This window comes from Anser brachyrhynchus (assembly GCF_964034855.1).
Source record: "Anser brachyrhynchus genome assembly, chromosome: 2".
Taxonomy (NCBI): Eukaryota; Metazoa; Chordata; class Aves; order Anseriformes; family Anatidae; genus Anser; species Anser brachyrhynchus.
Window position 1 is genome coordinate 118,482,845 of NC_137695.1, and position 17,381 is coordinate 118,500,225.

General features: G+C 37.0%; 1 protein-coding gene across 6 annotated transcripts in view; it reads left to right on the forward strand.

The window, feature by feature from the left end:
• Positions 1–17,381, forward strand: part of SNTG1 (syntrophin gamma 1) — a 359,885-nt gene that overhangs the window by 226,617 nt on the left and 115,887 nt on the right. For all 6 annotated transcript variants that reach the window (XM_080578706.1, XM_080578709.1, XM_080578710.1 and 3 more), the window contains 2 exons: positions 15,056–15,158; positions 17,235–17,317. In XM_080578706.1, the coding sequence (XP_080434832.1) occupies positions 15,056–15,158; positions 17,235–17,317 (186 nt within the window). The remainder of the gene's footprint in view (positions 1–15,055; positions 15,159–17,234; positions 17,318–17,381) is intronic.

The following is a 17,381-nucleotide window of genomic DNA, read 5'->3' on the forward strand; positions in this document are numbered from 1 at the left end:
CCTCTTTTCAGTGGTTTGTGGGGATAGGACAAGGGGCAATGGCCACAAGATAGAGCACAGGAAGTTCCGCACCAATACACAAAAGAACTTCTTCACAGTGAGGGTGATGGAGCACTGGAACAGGCTGCCTAGGGAGGTTGTGGAGTCTCCCTATCTGGAGATATTCAAGGCCTGTCTGGATGCCTACCTGGGTAGCCTGCTCTAGGGAACCTGTTTTGGCAGGGGGGTTGGACCCGATGATCTTTCGAGGTCCCTTCCAACCCCTTCAATTCCGTGATTCTGTGATGCCACCATGACTAATATTAAGTCAATATGATTGGTATTTTTATTTTCTTTTTACATAGCTATGGTTCTCAAAGTGAAAATCCATTGGGATTTAGTGTGATAAGACTGAAAGACAGAATCAACAGTTACGGTGTGAGACCCTTCAGACAGTTGCCATTGCTTCTTTCTTTGGCATGCAGTTCTATTAAGGCTGAAAGCCTGTGCTACAGAGAAAATAGACAACTGAGCAGAGGTTTTAATGTGTGTACCCTTAGACTTGATTGGTTTGTGACCTTGTTTACATTGATACTTTAATTGTTTACGTTGATACTTTACTTAACCTGGCCTTGAACACCTCCAGGGATGAGGCATCCACAGCTTCTCTGGGCAACATGTTCCAGTGCCTCATCACCCTCTGAGTGAAGAATTTTCTCCTAACCTCTAATCTCCCCTCTTTTAGTTTAAAACCGTTCCTTCTTATCCTATCATTATCTGCCTAAAAAATTGTTGTCTTTTTTATAAGCTGCCTTTAAATACTGAAATGCCATAATGAGGTCTCCCTGGAACCTCCTCTTCTCCAGGCAGAACATCCCCAGCTCTCTCAGCTTTTTTTCATAGGAGGGGTGCTCCAGCCGTCTGATCATTTTCATGGCTCTCCTCTGGATTGACTCAGAGATTCACATCCTTCTTGTGCTGGAGGCCCCCAGACCTGGGTACAGCACTCCGAGTGGGTCCTCAAGAGTGCAGAGCAGAGGGACACAGTCACCTCCCTCACCCTGCTGGCCACTCCTATGGTGATGCACCCCAGGATGCAGTTGGCCTTCTGGGCTGCAAGTATGCACTGCCGGCTCACGTCAAGCCTTTCATCCACCATAACACCCAAGTCCTTCTCTTCAGGGCTGCTCTCAATGAGTTCTTCTCCCGGTCTGTACTCACGTCTGAGATTGAATAGCTGTACAATAACTGAAAAATAAGAAAATGCTTGTAGAGCACTAGAGGCCTAATTATTTTAAATCTGTTTCTGAGTGGCTGTTATTTCATAAGACACAGTCCGCTAGTTGTTGCTAGTTGTTGTTTTTTTTTTTTTTTTTAACTTGGAATAATTACTTCATAATAATATAGTCGGATTATACAAGAATAGCATAGAGAGGATTGAGTGCCACCAAATGGCAAATGAAACAAAAATACACAAAGCACTCTGTGAGTTCCGAACAATTTAGTGTAGGAAAAAAAGAAACCTTTTATAGGCATAAATATCTTCCCAGGTCACTAATACATTTTTTTTTCATTTATGCGTATGAACTAGAAAATATTGTATGAAAGGCAACAACAGAATTTTCTTTAAACAAGAAATAGCCATGTGATATAGACTCTTGAGAAATGTTCACCTGTAAAAGTCACCTTCTTTATTTCTTAAGCTTGTCATGGACCCAAGACATTAAATAGGACAAAACAGAGTACATGCACTATTTTAGCTAGTCAGAAAGATTCACAAATAAAAGACATGCTCAAAAAAGTGCAAATATGCATATGCAGGCATAGAGAGTTATGACATTTTCTCAGCAGTTACTATATCTGATTTAACTAATCAGATTTGTCATTGTTCTGGGTATAGAAAAATCAGATGGGTGCAAGGAAGAAACTTTATATCCAGGGGTTATCTCACACCTGTGCATATTTTTAGGTGTCCCCCCCCCTTTTTTTTTCTCTCTATGATGGGTCTTTGTCTTCTGACAGTTTGTTCAGTGGAGGAGGAAGGAGAAAGGAGAAAGGAGGATGGATTCTATATATTTTTCATTAGTATCCAGTGTTGGACTGTTCCAGCCAGATACATGGAGGTTTCCAGATGGCCCACTTCTCAACCACTAGTATGGTACAGTATAGTACTGCTGTTCTGGTATCTGTTTGTCAGCACTGGGCCTATTTTCTAGGTATATCCTTTTTATCTTTTTTTTTTTTTTTTTTTTTCTTAGTGGTGCCTTGATAATACTGGTATCTTTCTACAAGTTCAGTTTGGTACTGCCAGTTTCCCATTAGTTGTTCTGCAAGATGGTGCTAGTAAAGCTGCTTATGCTAGTAAGAGATTCACAGATCACAACAAAAACTCTGGTGCAGATGTTGTGACAGAAGGAAGAAATTCTTCATTAAAATTGACAATGGTTACCCTTTCTTCAGATTGTAGTGCACAGACACGCAGACAGTATTGCCTCACCATGCTGTTTGTACTTTTCTGAACAAGATGGGAAGTAGTCAGTGCTCAGGTTGAAATGGCATTACCAGGATAATGACGTGTATCTGTAAATTATGTCTAGTAAATGTAGAATGTAGGTAGCTCTGTTCTATTTCACGTGGCCTTGTCAAGCCAGTCCCAATTCAGAATACGTCAAAGGTTCTAATTATACTCACCCATTAAAAGGAAAGTTCAAGGGAATACTTTGCATTAAAACAACTCCCATGTTTTAGCACATTGGTGTGCAGTACTAAGTTCTGAGGGTATCTCTGAATTCCCTGAAATACTGAAATACCTTCTTATAATATTCTGAATATAGCGTATTTACATATTAAATGATTAGACATATTTAACAGGATCTTCATCATACCTCAGTAATCTTAAGGTTTTTTTTGGCATCTTTTATACAGTCATATTTACATAAAGATATAATATAAAACACACTAAAAATCCCCTGTGCACTTCAGGTCATAATGCATTATTTCTGAATTACTGATTGCAGAGAAAAGTGTAAGTGAGAGACAACATTTGCCTTAATGAAAGCTAATAGATGAAACATTGAGTTTAAACATCTTTCACCCTGAAAGATTACAAGGTTTTACAAGCTATTTAAAGCATCATTCTATCAATCAATAAATGAAGTTTTAGGGTTAAATGAATCAAATGCACAACAATGACCACAGAAACAAATCTTTGAGACAAAGTAGTATTTTTTTCTAATTAAAATCTTGGGATCTTTGGAATTTGGCAGTACAAAGACATTTAAAATTTTACTTTAACCTCTGCAACTACAGCTCTTAATATCCGACAAGTAATCAAGTCCCAAATTTTTATATCTCAGTAGGAAAGTGTTATCTAAATGCAAGACTGTGCTATTTTGAATCATCTTTTTATATAGTTGTTCCTTAGATAACTTTGAGTTATGTAGCATCAGCATTGTTTTCCTATTTTCTGAATTTCTGTAGCCTCTGACAGCACACAGAAAATTGTAAACCAAAATTAAGGTTTGAGAGACCTACATTTTCTAAACATGGGGCCTCTGATTTGTGCATTCATCTGTGAAATTCTGATATATCACCTAGCAGCAATGCAACAATTTTTAAAAAGCATTTTGTTTTTCTTTTGTTGTCAGTGTTGCTTTTTTTTTTTTTTTTTTTTCCTTCGGAATACATATCCATGTTATTTAACTGTCTATACATTCTGCTTTTTATAGGATTTTTACGTCTGAAATGGTAATTAATTGCTGTCAAGAGAAGATTTTTGTGGGGTTATTGCCTAATTAGGAAAATAAAATGAGGGTTGCAATGAGATATCCAGTCTGATCACTTGGGGTAAATATCTCAGATTTATGCTTAACCTCATAAGTTATGAAGACCTCATTCTATACACTGGTAGAACTTTAATTCAGCAGCACATTTTCATAATTACGCTGAAATAAAAATTGGCTATTTTATCTACCTTGGTATTATATGTTAATCTTTTTCTCTTTCCAAAATGTATGTAGATATCCTCCAGTTAGTTAATATCCAGTGTGAGTACCCCAACGTCAGTTTTTCCAAGGCTTAAAACACAGATGCTGCTGCAAATGATCCTGAAATGTTTAGGCAATATTGTTTGTGGATATTCCATATTACAGGATAGCTGTGTTGAATCGCAATTCAACAAAATATTTATGCCTTTGCCTAAAAGTATCAGTTTAAGTGTTTTGCTAAATTGGGGACTTTTTTGTTCTGTAATTTTTATTTTTTTTTACATATATTTACAAAGAACAAAGTCAGTTTCTCATCTGCAGGTAGATGCAGTACAATTCTTTTGTACTGCGTAGCATTAAATGCTATGAAAGACTTATTATATGTTTTCTCAGATGAAAACTTAGTTCTTTTGCCATTGAGCTCGTTCCCTGAAGTACTGAAATATCTTATTCTGAGATTAAATCTTGAGCTGCTGAGAAGTTTAGCAGACTTAACTGCATGTATTGATCTAAAACACTACTTCAAATACAAATTTGTCCAAGAATTACGCTTTATGTCATTGTGAAGTCAATAACATTTAGTGTCAAACAAATAGCAGTAGGCTTGCACATTAATATTATTCAAATTTAGAATTAAAATTTGATTTCAAACTCTTTAAGACCATTTTGTATTAATTTTTCATGAGCACTTATGTGCTGGTGCTTGATTAGTGTGACTGTTCATGAAAAGTAAATGTTAAGGTCATATTTGCCAACAGCAAATTTTATATTGAATATGTAAATGTGAAATTTGCCACTAGCTGTTTGTTCGACCCCAGTCTTGCAATGTGATTAGTGTAAGCACACCCTTATTCTGGAACTGATCCCTCTCTGCCCCTGAACTGAGGCTCTGCTTTGTCAGATAAAAATTTCAAGCAATGTTTTCAATGATCTTAGACATATCTCTGTTCAGAAAACATTTAAAATTTAAGAATGTATTTCAAATAGCTGGGCTAACTGGGAGGCTTGAAGCATTAGGAACAGAAGCAGTAGCCATGTTATGCAGTTTAGTAATGTGCATGCCTTTTGAATATTACTAATGATCTTTTCACAAAAAGCATACAGAAGGAACATGCTTGTTTAGTAAATGTTGCATATATGTTGGCAAAGCTGTGTAGAAATCTGTAGATGTTGTTGTAACAGTACTGTAGATGCTTCTCCCATTTCAATAGGAATCTTGTTTTGGTTACTAAGAGGATCACACATTTCTTCCAAAGAAGCTATGATCAATTTTTTTATTTGGAATGTAGCAATGATATTGATCCCAAACAAAATCTGATTACTATTTTAAATTTATGAATTATCACACCAATGAGAGGTTTACACAAATAAATTCTATTATAATTAAACCATGTAATATCTGTAGAAGATGAAATATGTATATTACTGGAACTACTTTAAACTGGAATTAGTCATATTGACCTAAAACATTTAACAGATGGTGAGGTTGAGTAGTTTAGCTACATGGTGATGGCTTTATCAGCCTCATACAGTTGTAATAAACAACCGTAAAATGTTTTCTTTTGCTCAAAAGAATTAAAGTTCCTACTTCATATTCTTTTTAAAATGTAGAATAAATGGAAGTTTAGTTTCTGTTTAGAAGTTTAGAAACTATTCTACGTTTTCAGTATTAAGGGGTTTGCTTCATTCTTCTCATCCACTTGTTTAGAAACCCATTAAATATATAATTACAAAAATGCATTTATGAATTAACAGAGAAGAATAGTAGATGCCCAGCAGTTGAGTACATAATAACTTTCCAAATAAAAGGAACAGTTGTGAGAGTTTAAAGAAGAGGAGTTCTTAAAACTATATAACTGATTGTTCAGTGTAGCTGAGTAATCGTAGAGAAGGAGAACCATACTGGGGTAGGCAATATGAAAACAAGGATAGGCACTTGTGTGATTCAGCTCCGTCATGCACTCACTACATACAGGTGTATTGAAAAAGCTCATGAAACATAGAAAGAGTCTAGGTGAGTCTTCTGGTTCTTTGAAATTTTTGTTCGTTTGTTTGCATAGGTATTTTCTTGTCATGAGTAACTGCATCATTTAAGCATTGAGGTAAGGTCTGTACATGAAACATGTCAAATTTCAGTTGATTCGATGCTTACACTTTAATCAGAACATTAAAATGCATTTTATTTGTGTTCTATGTATTCTAATATATGTTATAGGATACAAGAAACATTAAAATGTAATGTTTCTCTCACTCAAAATACTATTCTTTGTACTATACAAGTACTATTCTTTGTACTCTACAGTATCCTTTTATAAAACAAATACTGATATTTTATTTTCCACTCATTTTCTTGTTAGAATGAATAATCATTCAATGACTAAGAAATGCATACTTGTGTACATTTTTCTTCTATGAACACAGTTCAAGACCAGTAGTAGTCCATGGAATATAGATTTGGGAATGTTAATGAAACCAATTGTATGGAAGAGATTTTACATGAGAATCGACAGGCTGATGTTCAACTGGGTGATTCAGAGAAGTACTGGTCACACAGAACCACAGAATGGCCGAGGTTGGAAGGAACTTCTGAAGATCATCTAGTCCAACCTCCCTGCAGAACAGGATCACCTAGAGCACATTGCACAGGATGGCATCTAGGCAGGTTTTGAATATCTCCGGAGAAGGAGACTCCACAACCTCTCTGGACAACCTGTTCCAACACTCTGTCACCCTCACAGTAAAGAAATGCCCTCTCATATTCAGCCGGAACCTCCTGTGCTTCAGTCTGTGCCTGTTGCCTCTCATCCTGTCGCTGTGCCCAAATGAAAAGAAACCGACTCCATCCTCTCGACACCCTTCCCTCAGATATTTATATACACTGATGAGGTCTCCCCTCAACCTTCCCTTCTCCAGGCTAAACAGGCCCAGTTCTCTCAGCCTGTCCTCATATGACAGGTTCTCCAGTCCTCTAATCATCTTAGTAGCCGTCCTCTGAACTCACTCCAGCAGTGTCCCTCTTGTACTGGGGAGCCCAGAACTGGACACAATACTCCAGGTGTGGCCTCACCAGGGCTGAGTAGAGGGGCAGGATCACCTCCCCTGACCTACCTGCAACACTCTTTCAAATGTACCCTGTGATACCGTTGGCTTTCTTGGCCACACAGGCACCTTGCTGGCTCATGGTCAGACTGCTGTCCACCAGGACTCCCAGGTCACTCTCTGCAGAGCTTTTCTCTAGCAGGTCAGCTCCCAGCCTGTACTGGTGCTCGGGGTTATTCCTTTCTAGGTGCAGGACCCTTCACTTGCCCTTGTTGAACTTCATGAGGTTCCTCTTGGCTCAACCCTCCAGCCTGTCAATGTCCCTGTGAATGGTAGCACAGCCCTCTGGGGTATCAGCCCCTCCTCTGAGCTTCGTGTCGTCAGCAAACATGTTGCCCTTTTTGAAGACTGGCATGATATTGGCGTTCTTCCAGTCCTCAGGCACCTCTCCTGTTCTCCAAGACATTTCAAAGATGATGGAGAGTGGCCTAGCAATAACATCAGCCAGCTCCCTCAGCACCCATGGGTGCAATCCATTGGAGCCCATGGATTTGTGGATGTCAAGTTTTCTTAGGTGATCTCTGACCTGATCCTCTTCAACCAAGGCAAAGTCCTCCTTTCTCTGGACTTCCTCTCTCGTCTCCGGGGTCTGAGATTCCTGAGGACTGATCTTAGCAATAAAGAATGAAGCAAAAAAGGTATTCAGCAACTCTGCCTTCTCTGTATCCTTTGTCAACAGGGCACCTGCCCCATTTTCCCCAGTCTTCCTTTTTCTACTGATGTATTTGAAGAAGCCCTTCTTGTTGTCCTTGACATCCCTTGCAAGATCTAATTCCAAATGAGCCGGGGCCTTCCTTGTCGCATCCCTGCATACCCTGACAGTGTCCCTATATTTCTTCCAAGTGGCCTGTCCCTTTTTCCACATGCTGTTAACTTCCTTCTTCTGTCTGAGCTTCACCAGGAGCTCCCTGCTCATCCATGCAGGTGTCCTGCCCCCTTTGCTTGCTGTCTTACTCACAGGGGTGCTTGGAGGAAGTGATGCTTGAATATTGACTAGCTGTCCTGGACACCCCTTTCTTCTAGGGCCCTAACCAATTGATTCTTCCAAGTAGATTCCTGACGAGGTCAAAGTTTGCTCTACTAAAGTCCATAAGTCCAGGTCACTGATAGATCACTGTAAACAATGTCGTAGAGTTAGAATTTATAAAGGGAAATCATATTTTTCACTTTTCAGAGTATGATATGGAATGTTCAGGGGCCTGTCACTGGCATTACCAGTTTTCAAACACTTACAATTTTAGCAAGTTCTAATTCCTCGCTTTCTGTAGTTTCTGCATTGAATTAATGGTCTGCTAATGATTTGATATAATATGAACTGTGATGACCAGTATGTGCAGTCTTTAGTAGAACAGAATTCCCAATTAAAGTACATGACCTAAGAATGCTAATTAAGCACTTCTAGCTATATTTTTATCTAGATTATGTTTATTAACAATGCTAAGTTTAATGAAAGAAGAACAGGAAAATGCCGTCAGAGCATTTTTTTTCTGGCAGACTTTTACTTTTTTGTAAACCATGATTTATTTATTTTTTCTTCCTTAGGTGTTAATGGTTATCTTTTGCTGAGGCACTCCTCACTTTTGAAAAGATAAACATCTAACTAAGCAATAATTGCAGTCTACTGCTATTCTGAATTGCAGTCTATTGCTATTACTAAACACTTCAGTGCTGATTATGGAGCATAATAATATTTATAGAATTACCAAATACTGTTATTGGAACTTTTAGACAACCTCGTAAGTACTCCATTCAACAAATGTTAGATGTACGTGTTTAAAAACAGATCTTTTCTTCCACCTTGACTGTAAATATATCAGTGAAGTAATAAAATTCTCTTTTTACCTTGGCACTGCTTTGAAGGAAGAGCTGATAGGAGCTGGTATCCCCTGTGGACTATATTTGGTCCTCTCTTATCTGATCTAATTTTGGTTTTCTTGGGAGTTAATTATCTTTTCAATAAATTATTTCTGAAATTTATCTTTCTCCTTCATCCTCTATACACTTGTTGATGTTGCTTACATCTGATTATTTTAGTCATTTTCTATGAACAAAACTTTGTAGATGTCTCTTACTGTCAACTAATGCAAATGACCTACTTTGCATGTAGGCTTTAAACATGATTATCTGTTTTTAAAGGAAGGTCACTTAGTTTTCTACTAATGCTTTATACATGAGTCTTGAGGTTGCATATTATGGAACTTTTATGTACAAAGCCCATGAGCTAGTGAAAACAGGTAGGGTGAAGAGCAATGAATGAAGCCAGAAGACAGTTACAATAAGATTGGTATGATATTGTCCACCTGAGAAACCATGTGATGGTCTAGCTCAAATGAGTGCTGTCACTTGGAATCAAGAATAATTTTACTTTTAAGCGGTAAGTCTGATGGGACTTGTCGAAAAGCATCAAACCCTGAATCTCTGTGTATATTGCTCTGAAATGATCTTTTATATAGTTTCTTTGTAGCTGGAGCATTCACTGTGTAAGTGCTACCTTGGTTCAGTTCTTGTGTCATCCTGAGAAACTCTAAACTTCTATTTGCCACTCTTCAGAATAATTACTTAGTGGTAGGCTTAGGTAGAGTATCAGCACATGCACCATTCTGCCCTGCATTTCTTTTTGCTTTGTTTGAGGAGCCTCCCTGTTCTAGTGTGGAAATCATTTGGTTTTGTATCTAAACATTTAGTACAAGTTGTACAACCAGGCAGTAAAATACAAAATCAACAACTCTGGTAATGTCAAGCTATGACCTGAGGTGTACTTTCAGTTGTACAGCCTGAGTTGGAACTGTTGTCATAAAAAATGTGTTCTAGTTGGCTCTGTACATCAATAACAGAAATTTTCTGAAGAAAAACTTTGATAGGTTTAACTATCGTATTAATTGATTAACATTCTTTGTGGGAAAATATTCTGATTGTTATCCGATCATAGGAATTTAAAACACCCCATATTGTGATGTGTTTTTAATGTGTATATTCTGTATTAATGACATTGTTTTTTACTGAAAGAAGCTATTGGTTTTTTGAATAAACACAATTCAGCTGTGTGCATAAATTGAGCATTCTGGCCTCAGACCTTTGTGTCATTGTACCAGAATATATATTGTAGTATTTGCTGATAGACTTGATGATATTAGTGGATTGTGCAAACTATGCACAGTATCTCTCTCTTTTTTTTTCTTTTTTTTTTTTTTCCAGATGTTTATAATTCAAGGTATTCATTAAAGAACTGAATTCTTCTTTCAAGCATACTGATGAGTGAAATCTGCTCCAGCTCAGGAGACCACAAATCTTAGATAATATACATCTTCTGTTTAAGTCCTTTCTACTTCATTTGTGGATAAATTTCATTTGTGATTTAAGAGTGAATTTACAGCCCCATTCAGGAAAAAATACTTACTGAAGTCAGAGGCATTTCATGCATCAGTGCTTTCATGAATATATTGAGAGAGACTTCAGCATATGCTCAAATGTTTTCTTGAACTGAGACTTTAAAAGGTTTTATAAAATTAAAAGGCAATATCATTGCAGGTATTATTGAAAATTCAAACTAATGTTATTATTATGGAAATATTTATTCAGCAGTATCACACACCACCATAAAATTCACCTCTTCAAATAGCCCTCTTGCAGTCATTACAGTAATTTTGTAGAAATATAGACACTGTCACTCCAGAAAGACTGGCTTTTCTAATTTCACTATTTTGCACAGCTGCTGCTTTAGAAAAGCACAACTGTTATTTTTACCTGTCTCACTTCACTCATGAAAATACCAACCTTAGATATGGCTATGTGTGGCAAAGGTAAATTAATTATCACACTAGTAGTAAGCTTATTCTTTGCATAGTGAAATTGATAGACACTATTTAATATTTATGTTTGTATAGTACTTTTCACATCACAACATTCTACATTACATATATACATACATTAATATCTATATATGTTATATATTATGCATTTCTGCAGTGGCAGAAATTAAATATATAGCCATGATATTCATGAAGAGATGCTAGGACCTTTCAGCATCACAGCTTCTTCCTGTTACAGGAATAACTTCACTAGACAGTGAGCATTAATCCAACAAATCAATAGCTAGTATTGCTCACCAAACGAAATAAAAAATAAAACTAAATCAAGTAGTAACAGCAATGCTAAATAGATTTTCGAGGAGGGGAGGGTTAGATGTAATCTTGTTAGACTTTCAAAATGTTAGGTCTACAACTGAGTTCAGATTTTGGGAGGAAATTATTCCATGGATTTACTACTATGAATTTATCTCATGTATCATATATATACACATATACGTATGTATACGTATATATACATTTATGTGTATATATATGTATGTATATATACATATATATATATATATGTATGTATACGTATATATATAAAAACCTTAGGAAATTACTGCTTTTTTTTAAAAAAAAATAACGTCTTTCTTCAAAATCACTTTTCAAAAAAAATAAAATTGTGTTTCTTTTTCTCTTCTTAGAAGTTGAGTCAAATTACACCTTTGTAGTAAGTCTTCAGTCATTTTTATAATGCATGCAATGTGTGATGGTGTAGGAGAAAAAGCCAAGGCTAGTTATTCTGATCAGCCTAGCTTTAAGGTTTCCTTTTCCATCAAAAAATATGCTGTAACTGAAAAGGTTTTTGTATAATTTTATGGAGGATTTTGATAATATTAAGTTTGAAAGCAATCTTGAAATATTTCTTGAATTATCACTGCTATAAATTACGAATACATACATTGTCAGTTATAGTGCTCTATTGATAAGGTATTGACAATGTATATACAATAAATGTGAGGGGGCTTTCTTCTAAGAGGGGAGAAGGATGGCTCAGCAGTTATCTTATCCATTTCTTTATCTGAAAATTGTCATGATCGACAACTGATTCATTCAGTATATTAATGAAATTACTTCAGTGGTAGCTTTGTTATCAGAATATGCTACCAGTGCAGATCCACATGGATATACTTGTGCAAATAAATGTATTTTTTATTCATGTACGTCTCCCAAGCCTGAACAAGCACTAAATTTACATTCATCCAGTTCTTATTTTACCAAAATAGCTCTATAAAGCGTTTAGCTAATTCAATGGCAGGCAATGATGGAGACAGAAGAAGAAAGAATATGTCAGTATCTCTGACTGTTGTTAGAATTCCACTCATCTTTGTAAAACGTTAGAAATGCATACTGTATTGTATCTTTCAGACAAACTGTTTGACTCCCATTTTCAACATTTTTTTTATTATCCCCAGAGACATAACTCTCCATAACAACTAGTTAAATTACTTTTGGTTGTTAGCTTTTTTATAAAAGTTACCGATTTTCCTTTTCTGAACATGAGCTGTTCTGATATTCAGCTGAAAACTTTCCTCAGTAAGAATAGATTTCCTATCATATCTCATTCTCTTTTTGAATGGAGGAGTACGGCAAAGTACAAGCTGAATGAGGCCACCAAGTAAATCAATCCTGTAAGGCATACTTGATTTAAAACAGTTCAGCAATTGTTCATTTCTTATGTAAAATAAAGACAAAAATGTAAAATAACAGTAAGGCTTTCAACTGAAAGCTACAAAAAAACAATTAATTTCATTAAAAAACTAATTTTCTTCAACTAACCTTATTTCCTAAAAATGGCTTTGATAATGACTATAAAGTAAGGGAAATGGGACTGATAGCCCCTGTCTCCTCTGTTGTAATAACTAACTATTTTTTTTCAATATTTTATATCTCTTTAGTCTTTATTTTACATGTCAAATCCATTTTGCTTTCTGGATTATATGCTTTATACACTCCAAAATACGCTTAAATGAAGTAAGTATTGCTGATTTCAACTAGATTGTGTACCAGCTTAAATTCTTCATCGTATGGGAAAAAGCAATTTGAGAGAGAAAGAGAGAAAGAGTGAGAGGTTAGAGAAAAAGGTCACATTAGACTACTTAGGGCAACTTCTAGCATTCATAGAGCAATATATTATCAAATGAAATCATGTAGACTTGTGGCTTGTTTAACTCTTGCAAGAAAAAAGCTTCAGGGTCAGAGTTTAGTGTCTCAGCTTCTTTCATAGATGGTATCCACTTATTTGTACGTATCTTAAAAGGTGACTATAAATTAGAGTTGGTAATGCTGTAACTTCTTCCCTTCTTCCCTGTTTCTGAGTAAAAACATTTTTAAAAAGGCAGACAGTAGCTGTATTTTTCCCACACTTTTTCTATCCACATCTGTCATTTCAATACAGAATACATGCCTGTGTCTGCTTTGGCTATGACTATTCTGAACTGTGTGACTGCTTCATTAGAGAGAAGGATGTGTTTTCTATGAAGCCTGAGGATGCACTATGGTCTCTGATGGAATTCAGGATTTCAGAGTCTTGATCTATGCTACTCCACAGACGCTGTCATCTTTCTATAAAATAAGTGCTACTTATGAGTGCTGAGGTATAAAACACACCAGAAATAGGAAGTGCTCATCAAAGTTGTTCATGTTACAGCTGAAGTTTTGGGGTGAGATTTGAGTTAGTTGATGACTTTTATTATGTGTATATGTGTGTCTGGTTATTAGCACACATACATACTACCTTGCAAAGTATGCCTTGACAATCACTGTGCTATATTAATCAATAAACAGCCTAAAATTTCAGAGTAGATTTCAGATACTAAATCAAGTATTGTGTCATCATATCGTTACTCCTCTGTAGCATCCAATGTAGAACAGGAAGCATTGTGTTTAAATGGGAAGTTGACGTTTTTTTTCTTGAAGAATTGCTTTAAATTAGCTAAATGTAATGCAGTGATTCCACATGAAAGCATACCTGTATATAGTATTATACATGCGTGTAATTAAACGTGTAGGATAGGTTGTCGATAGGCATAACTTGTGAGTTATTCAGATACCATGAAATCGTAGCAGAAGGGGGGCAATACGTCACATTAAAAGGTTTTGTCTAATATATCACTTTGTAGCAGCTCTCCACCACTGCTCCCAGCAAGCTGGCTCTTTGCAAAGGAAGTTCAGTCATCGAGACAGAGGAATGGTTCAATCTTCAGTTTTTATAGGCCCAACTTAAATTGACCCAAATTAGCAGGCTACGGAGGCAGAACAACAGGAAATGCTCATTCTCTGATACACAGAGTTATGTATATTTCCTGGCTTTCATGATATAACATGGTTGTAATGTTATTTCTCCACTGTTAAGTATATCATTTTACTTAGGTGCTCATGTGCCTGCTTTGTGAGGTGCATGGAGTTCCCTTCTGTGCTGTGTGTCTTGGGGTGGCATCAGCCACACCACAGAAAAGCTAAAGACACGAACAAGAGCCGTAGAAGCAATTGTGAAAGAGATACAAGAAGGCTAAGAGCATTCACAGTTGGATAGGTGATTTACTAGTCTTCCTACTTCCAAAATCTAGGCTGCCCTATGGTAAAACACAACCTTGTGCTTTTCGAAGACTTAAGGTTTTAAACACGTATTATTCCACTGCATTTCTAAGGAAGATTAGATCTCTCATCCATGCCGGCGCAGTTTGACTAAATTTAACTCTGGCTGTAGGAAAGATTTATTCATAGGATTATGGCACAGCTGTGGAAACTACAGCTATTGTTTTGGTTGGAGATTTATGAGACAAGCCCAGCAAAACAAAAACAAACAAATTTTATACGTGCAGGGTAGCGTGGATGATGCCAGGTCTGGAAGAGGGCGGTGCACAGCTGAACAGTGTCAGGGAGCAAGCTGTAGTACCAGCTAGTGCTATTTAACGAGGCTAATTTTGCCACCAGCATTACCTGTTTGTGTGACTAGGAGCACAGCAAACATGCATGTAAAAAGCTTTAAACCTTGCTTTTTTCTTAAAGATGTTATTGCAATACATTGAAAAGCAGTTATGCTCTGGTATGTGAAAGCTGTGTGGCATTGTTTACATTTGCAGCTATATTTTGATCGTGCATTTATTTCAAGGTGTCCTGTCTGTATTTCTCCTCCAGGTTCAGGTCCTTCGCAATGCTGGGGAGGAAGTGACCCTAACTGTGTCCTTTCTGAAGAGAGCACCTGCTTTTCTCAAACTGCCACTGAATGAAGATTGTGCATGTAAGCCTTTATCACTTGGCAAAACAAACAAACAAAAAAACACCTAAATTCAATGTTGAGCTTCTAAACCTAGTGTGCATTGAGGAAGGTTGACAGCAGTGTTTTCAGGCAGCATCGTGGCCTGAATATGAGGCCATCGAATTGCCAGGTCTTGTAGCAGTAGTCACCTCAAGCAAATGAGTGCAGTCTTTGCTTGAGAACAGATCAGAAAGCATTTGGCCTTTGGTGTGAATCAGCAAATTTGCATGTGAGTCAGTGGAATTACATTAATTAACTGTAGCTCAAATTCTGATGTACAGTATTTAAAAGCAGTTTTCCAGGCAGCATCAGATAACATTTTAGTCCAAAAGAGATTTGTCGTCGAAATGTGAAAATGAAATTGTGTGGGTATATTTGAAGGGCTTAACTTTCCAATTTAAAATTCAGCAGCTTTCACGTAGGTGTCTATCTACTTAAAAATAAATTAATTTCAGATGATTAGTATTTTGTTTAAGTCCGACTGAGTTTTAGTAAGTTAGCCCCATCAGAGGCATATGGAGACAGCTGTCTTCCTTTAACTGTATTAAAATGTGAGTGTGGGTGCATAATTATACAGTTGCAGCATACCTGAGCATCTATATGGATATTCATGTATGTCAGCCTGTGCCTTTTGTCATCCCTGCTTTCCTTCCACTTCTTTCTCCTAAAAGCATAAAACGAATTGTTCACTTCTAAAGCAAAAAAGCAAAAAATTTATTTCAATACATGTAGCCTTTGATTTTATGTCAGTAGGAATTAAATAAACTAAATTATTATATAATCTTGTATACATTCATTTGCAGAAGTACTATCTTTATCTTTTTTCCAGGTATTAAATTTTAGTGAGACAAGAAAAAAATAATACCATAAATTCTTAAATAAAAACGAATCTCAGTAACTCATTGCCCTTTTTATGAAAGGATGTGGTACCATAGAGTGCACTGAGTAACACACACAAACATGCACTTAGAATCACAGAATCGTAGAATGGCTTGGGTTGGAAGGGACCTCAAAGATCATCTAGAACTAACCCCCAGTACTCAAAATGGGGCCTCAAAAGGGCTGAGTAGAGGGGGACAGTCACCTCCCTTGACCTCTTATGGTCATGCCTCTGTTGATGCAGCCCAGAATGCAGTTGGCCTTCTGGGCTGCAAACACACACTGCTGGCTAATGTCGACCTTGTCATCCACCCGAACCCCCAAGTCCTTCTCTGCAGGGCTGCTCTCATTGAGTTCTTCACCCAGTCTGTGCTCATGTCTGGGATTGCCCCAGCCCAGGTGCAGCACCCTGAATTTAGACTTATTGAACCTCATTAGGTTCACATGGGCTCACTTCTCAAGCCTGCCTTTGGATGGCATCCCTTCCTTCTGTCGCATCAATTGCACCACTCAGCTTGGTGTCATCTGCAAATTTGATGAGGGTACATTCTATCCCATTGTCTATGTTGTTGATAAAGATATTAAACAGCACTGGTCCCAGGACAGACCCCTGAGGTACACCACTTGTCACCGGCCTCCACTTGGACATAGAACCATTGACCACCACTCTCTGGGTGTGACCTTCAAGCCAATTTCTTATCCACTGAATGATCCACTTGAATAGATCCTGTCATATGTTACTTATGTGGCGTAGCTCTGTAACCTCCTAAACTGTTAAAAGAACTGTTAGAACTGTGAATTTCATGGAGAATAACAAAAGCATTATCTGACTAGTTCTATCAAGTGAAAACCAAGTAAAGAAAGTACACACCTTTTATTATCGAATTTCCAAAAATATTAGTGCTTTTATTTTTCCTACTAAGCAAATTATTGTTATTTTTTTCTTGAGAAAAGCACCAGAAAAGCACCAGTGGAGGTTATCTTGAGCCTCCAATCAGCTTTAAAAGACACTCCGCTCAAACCAAAAGAGAGATATTAGCTGAATGGAGAAAAAGAAGTGAGTGTTGCATATGACAAAACCAATGAGGGAATGAACACAGACATACAGACACACACACGTTTGCATTATAACATTATAGATTAATGAAATTTTGGGGGGTGTATTTACATTTGTATTAGGTGCCCCCAGTGACCAGAGCAGTGGCACATCCTCTCCCCTGTGTGACAGTGGTTTGCATCTCAACTACCATCCCAACAACACGGTAAGAGCTTGTATTTCTTTCATAGAATTACATCTAAAAATGTTATCATAGCTAAGTGGAAATA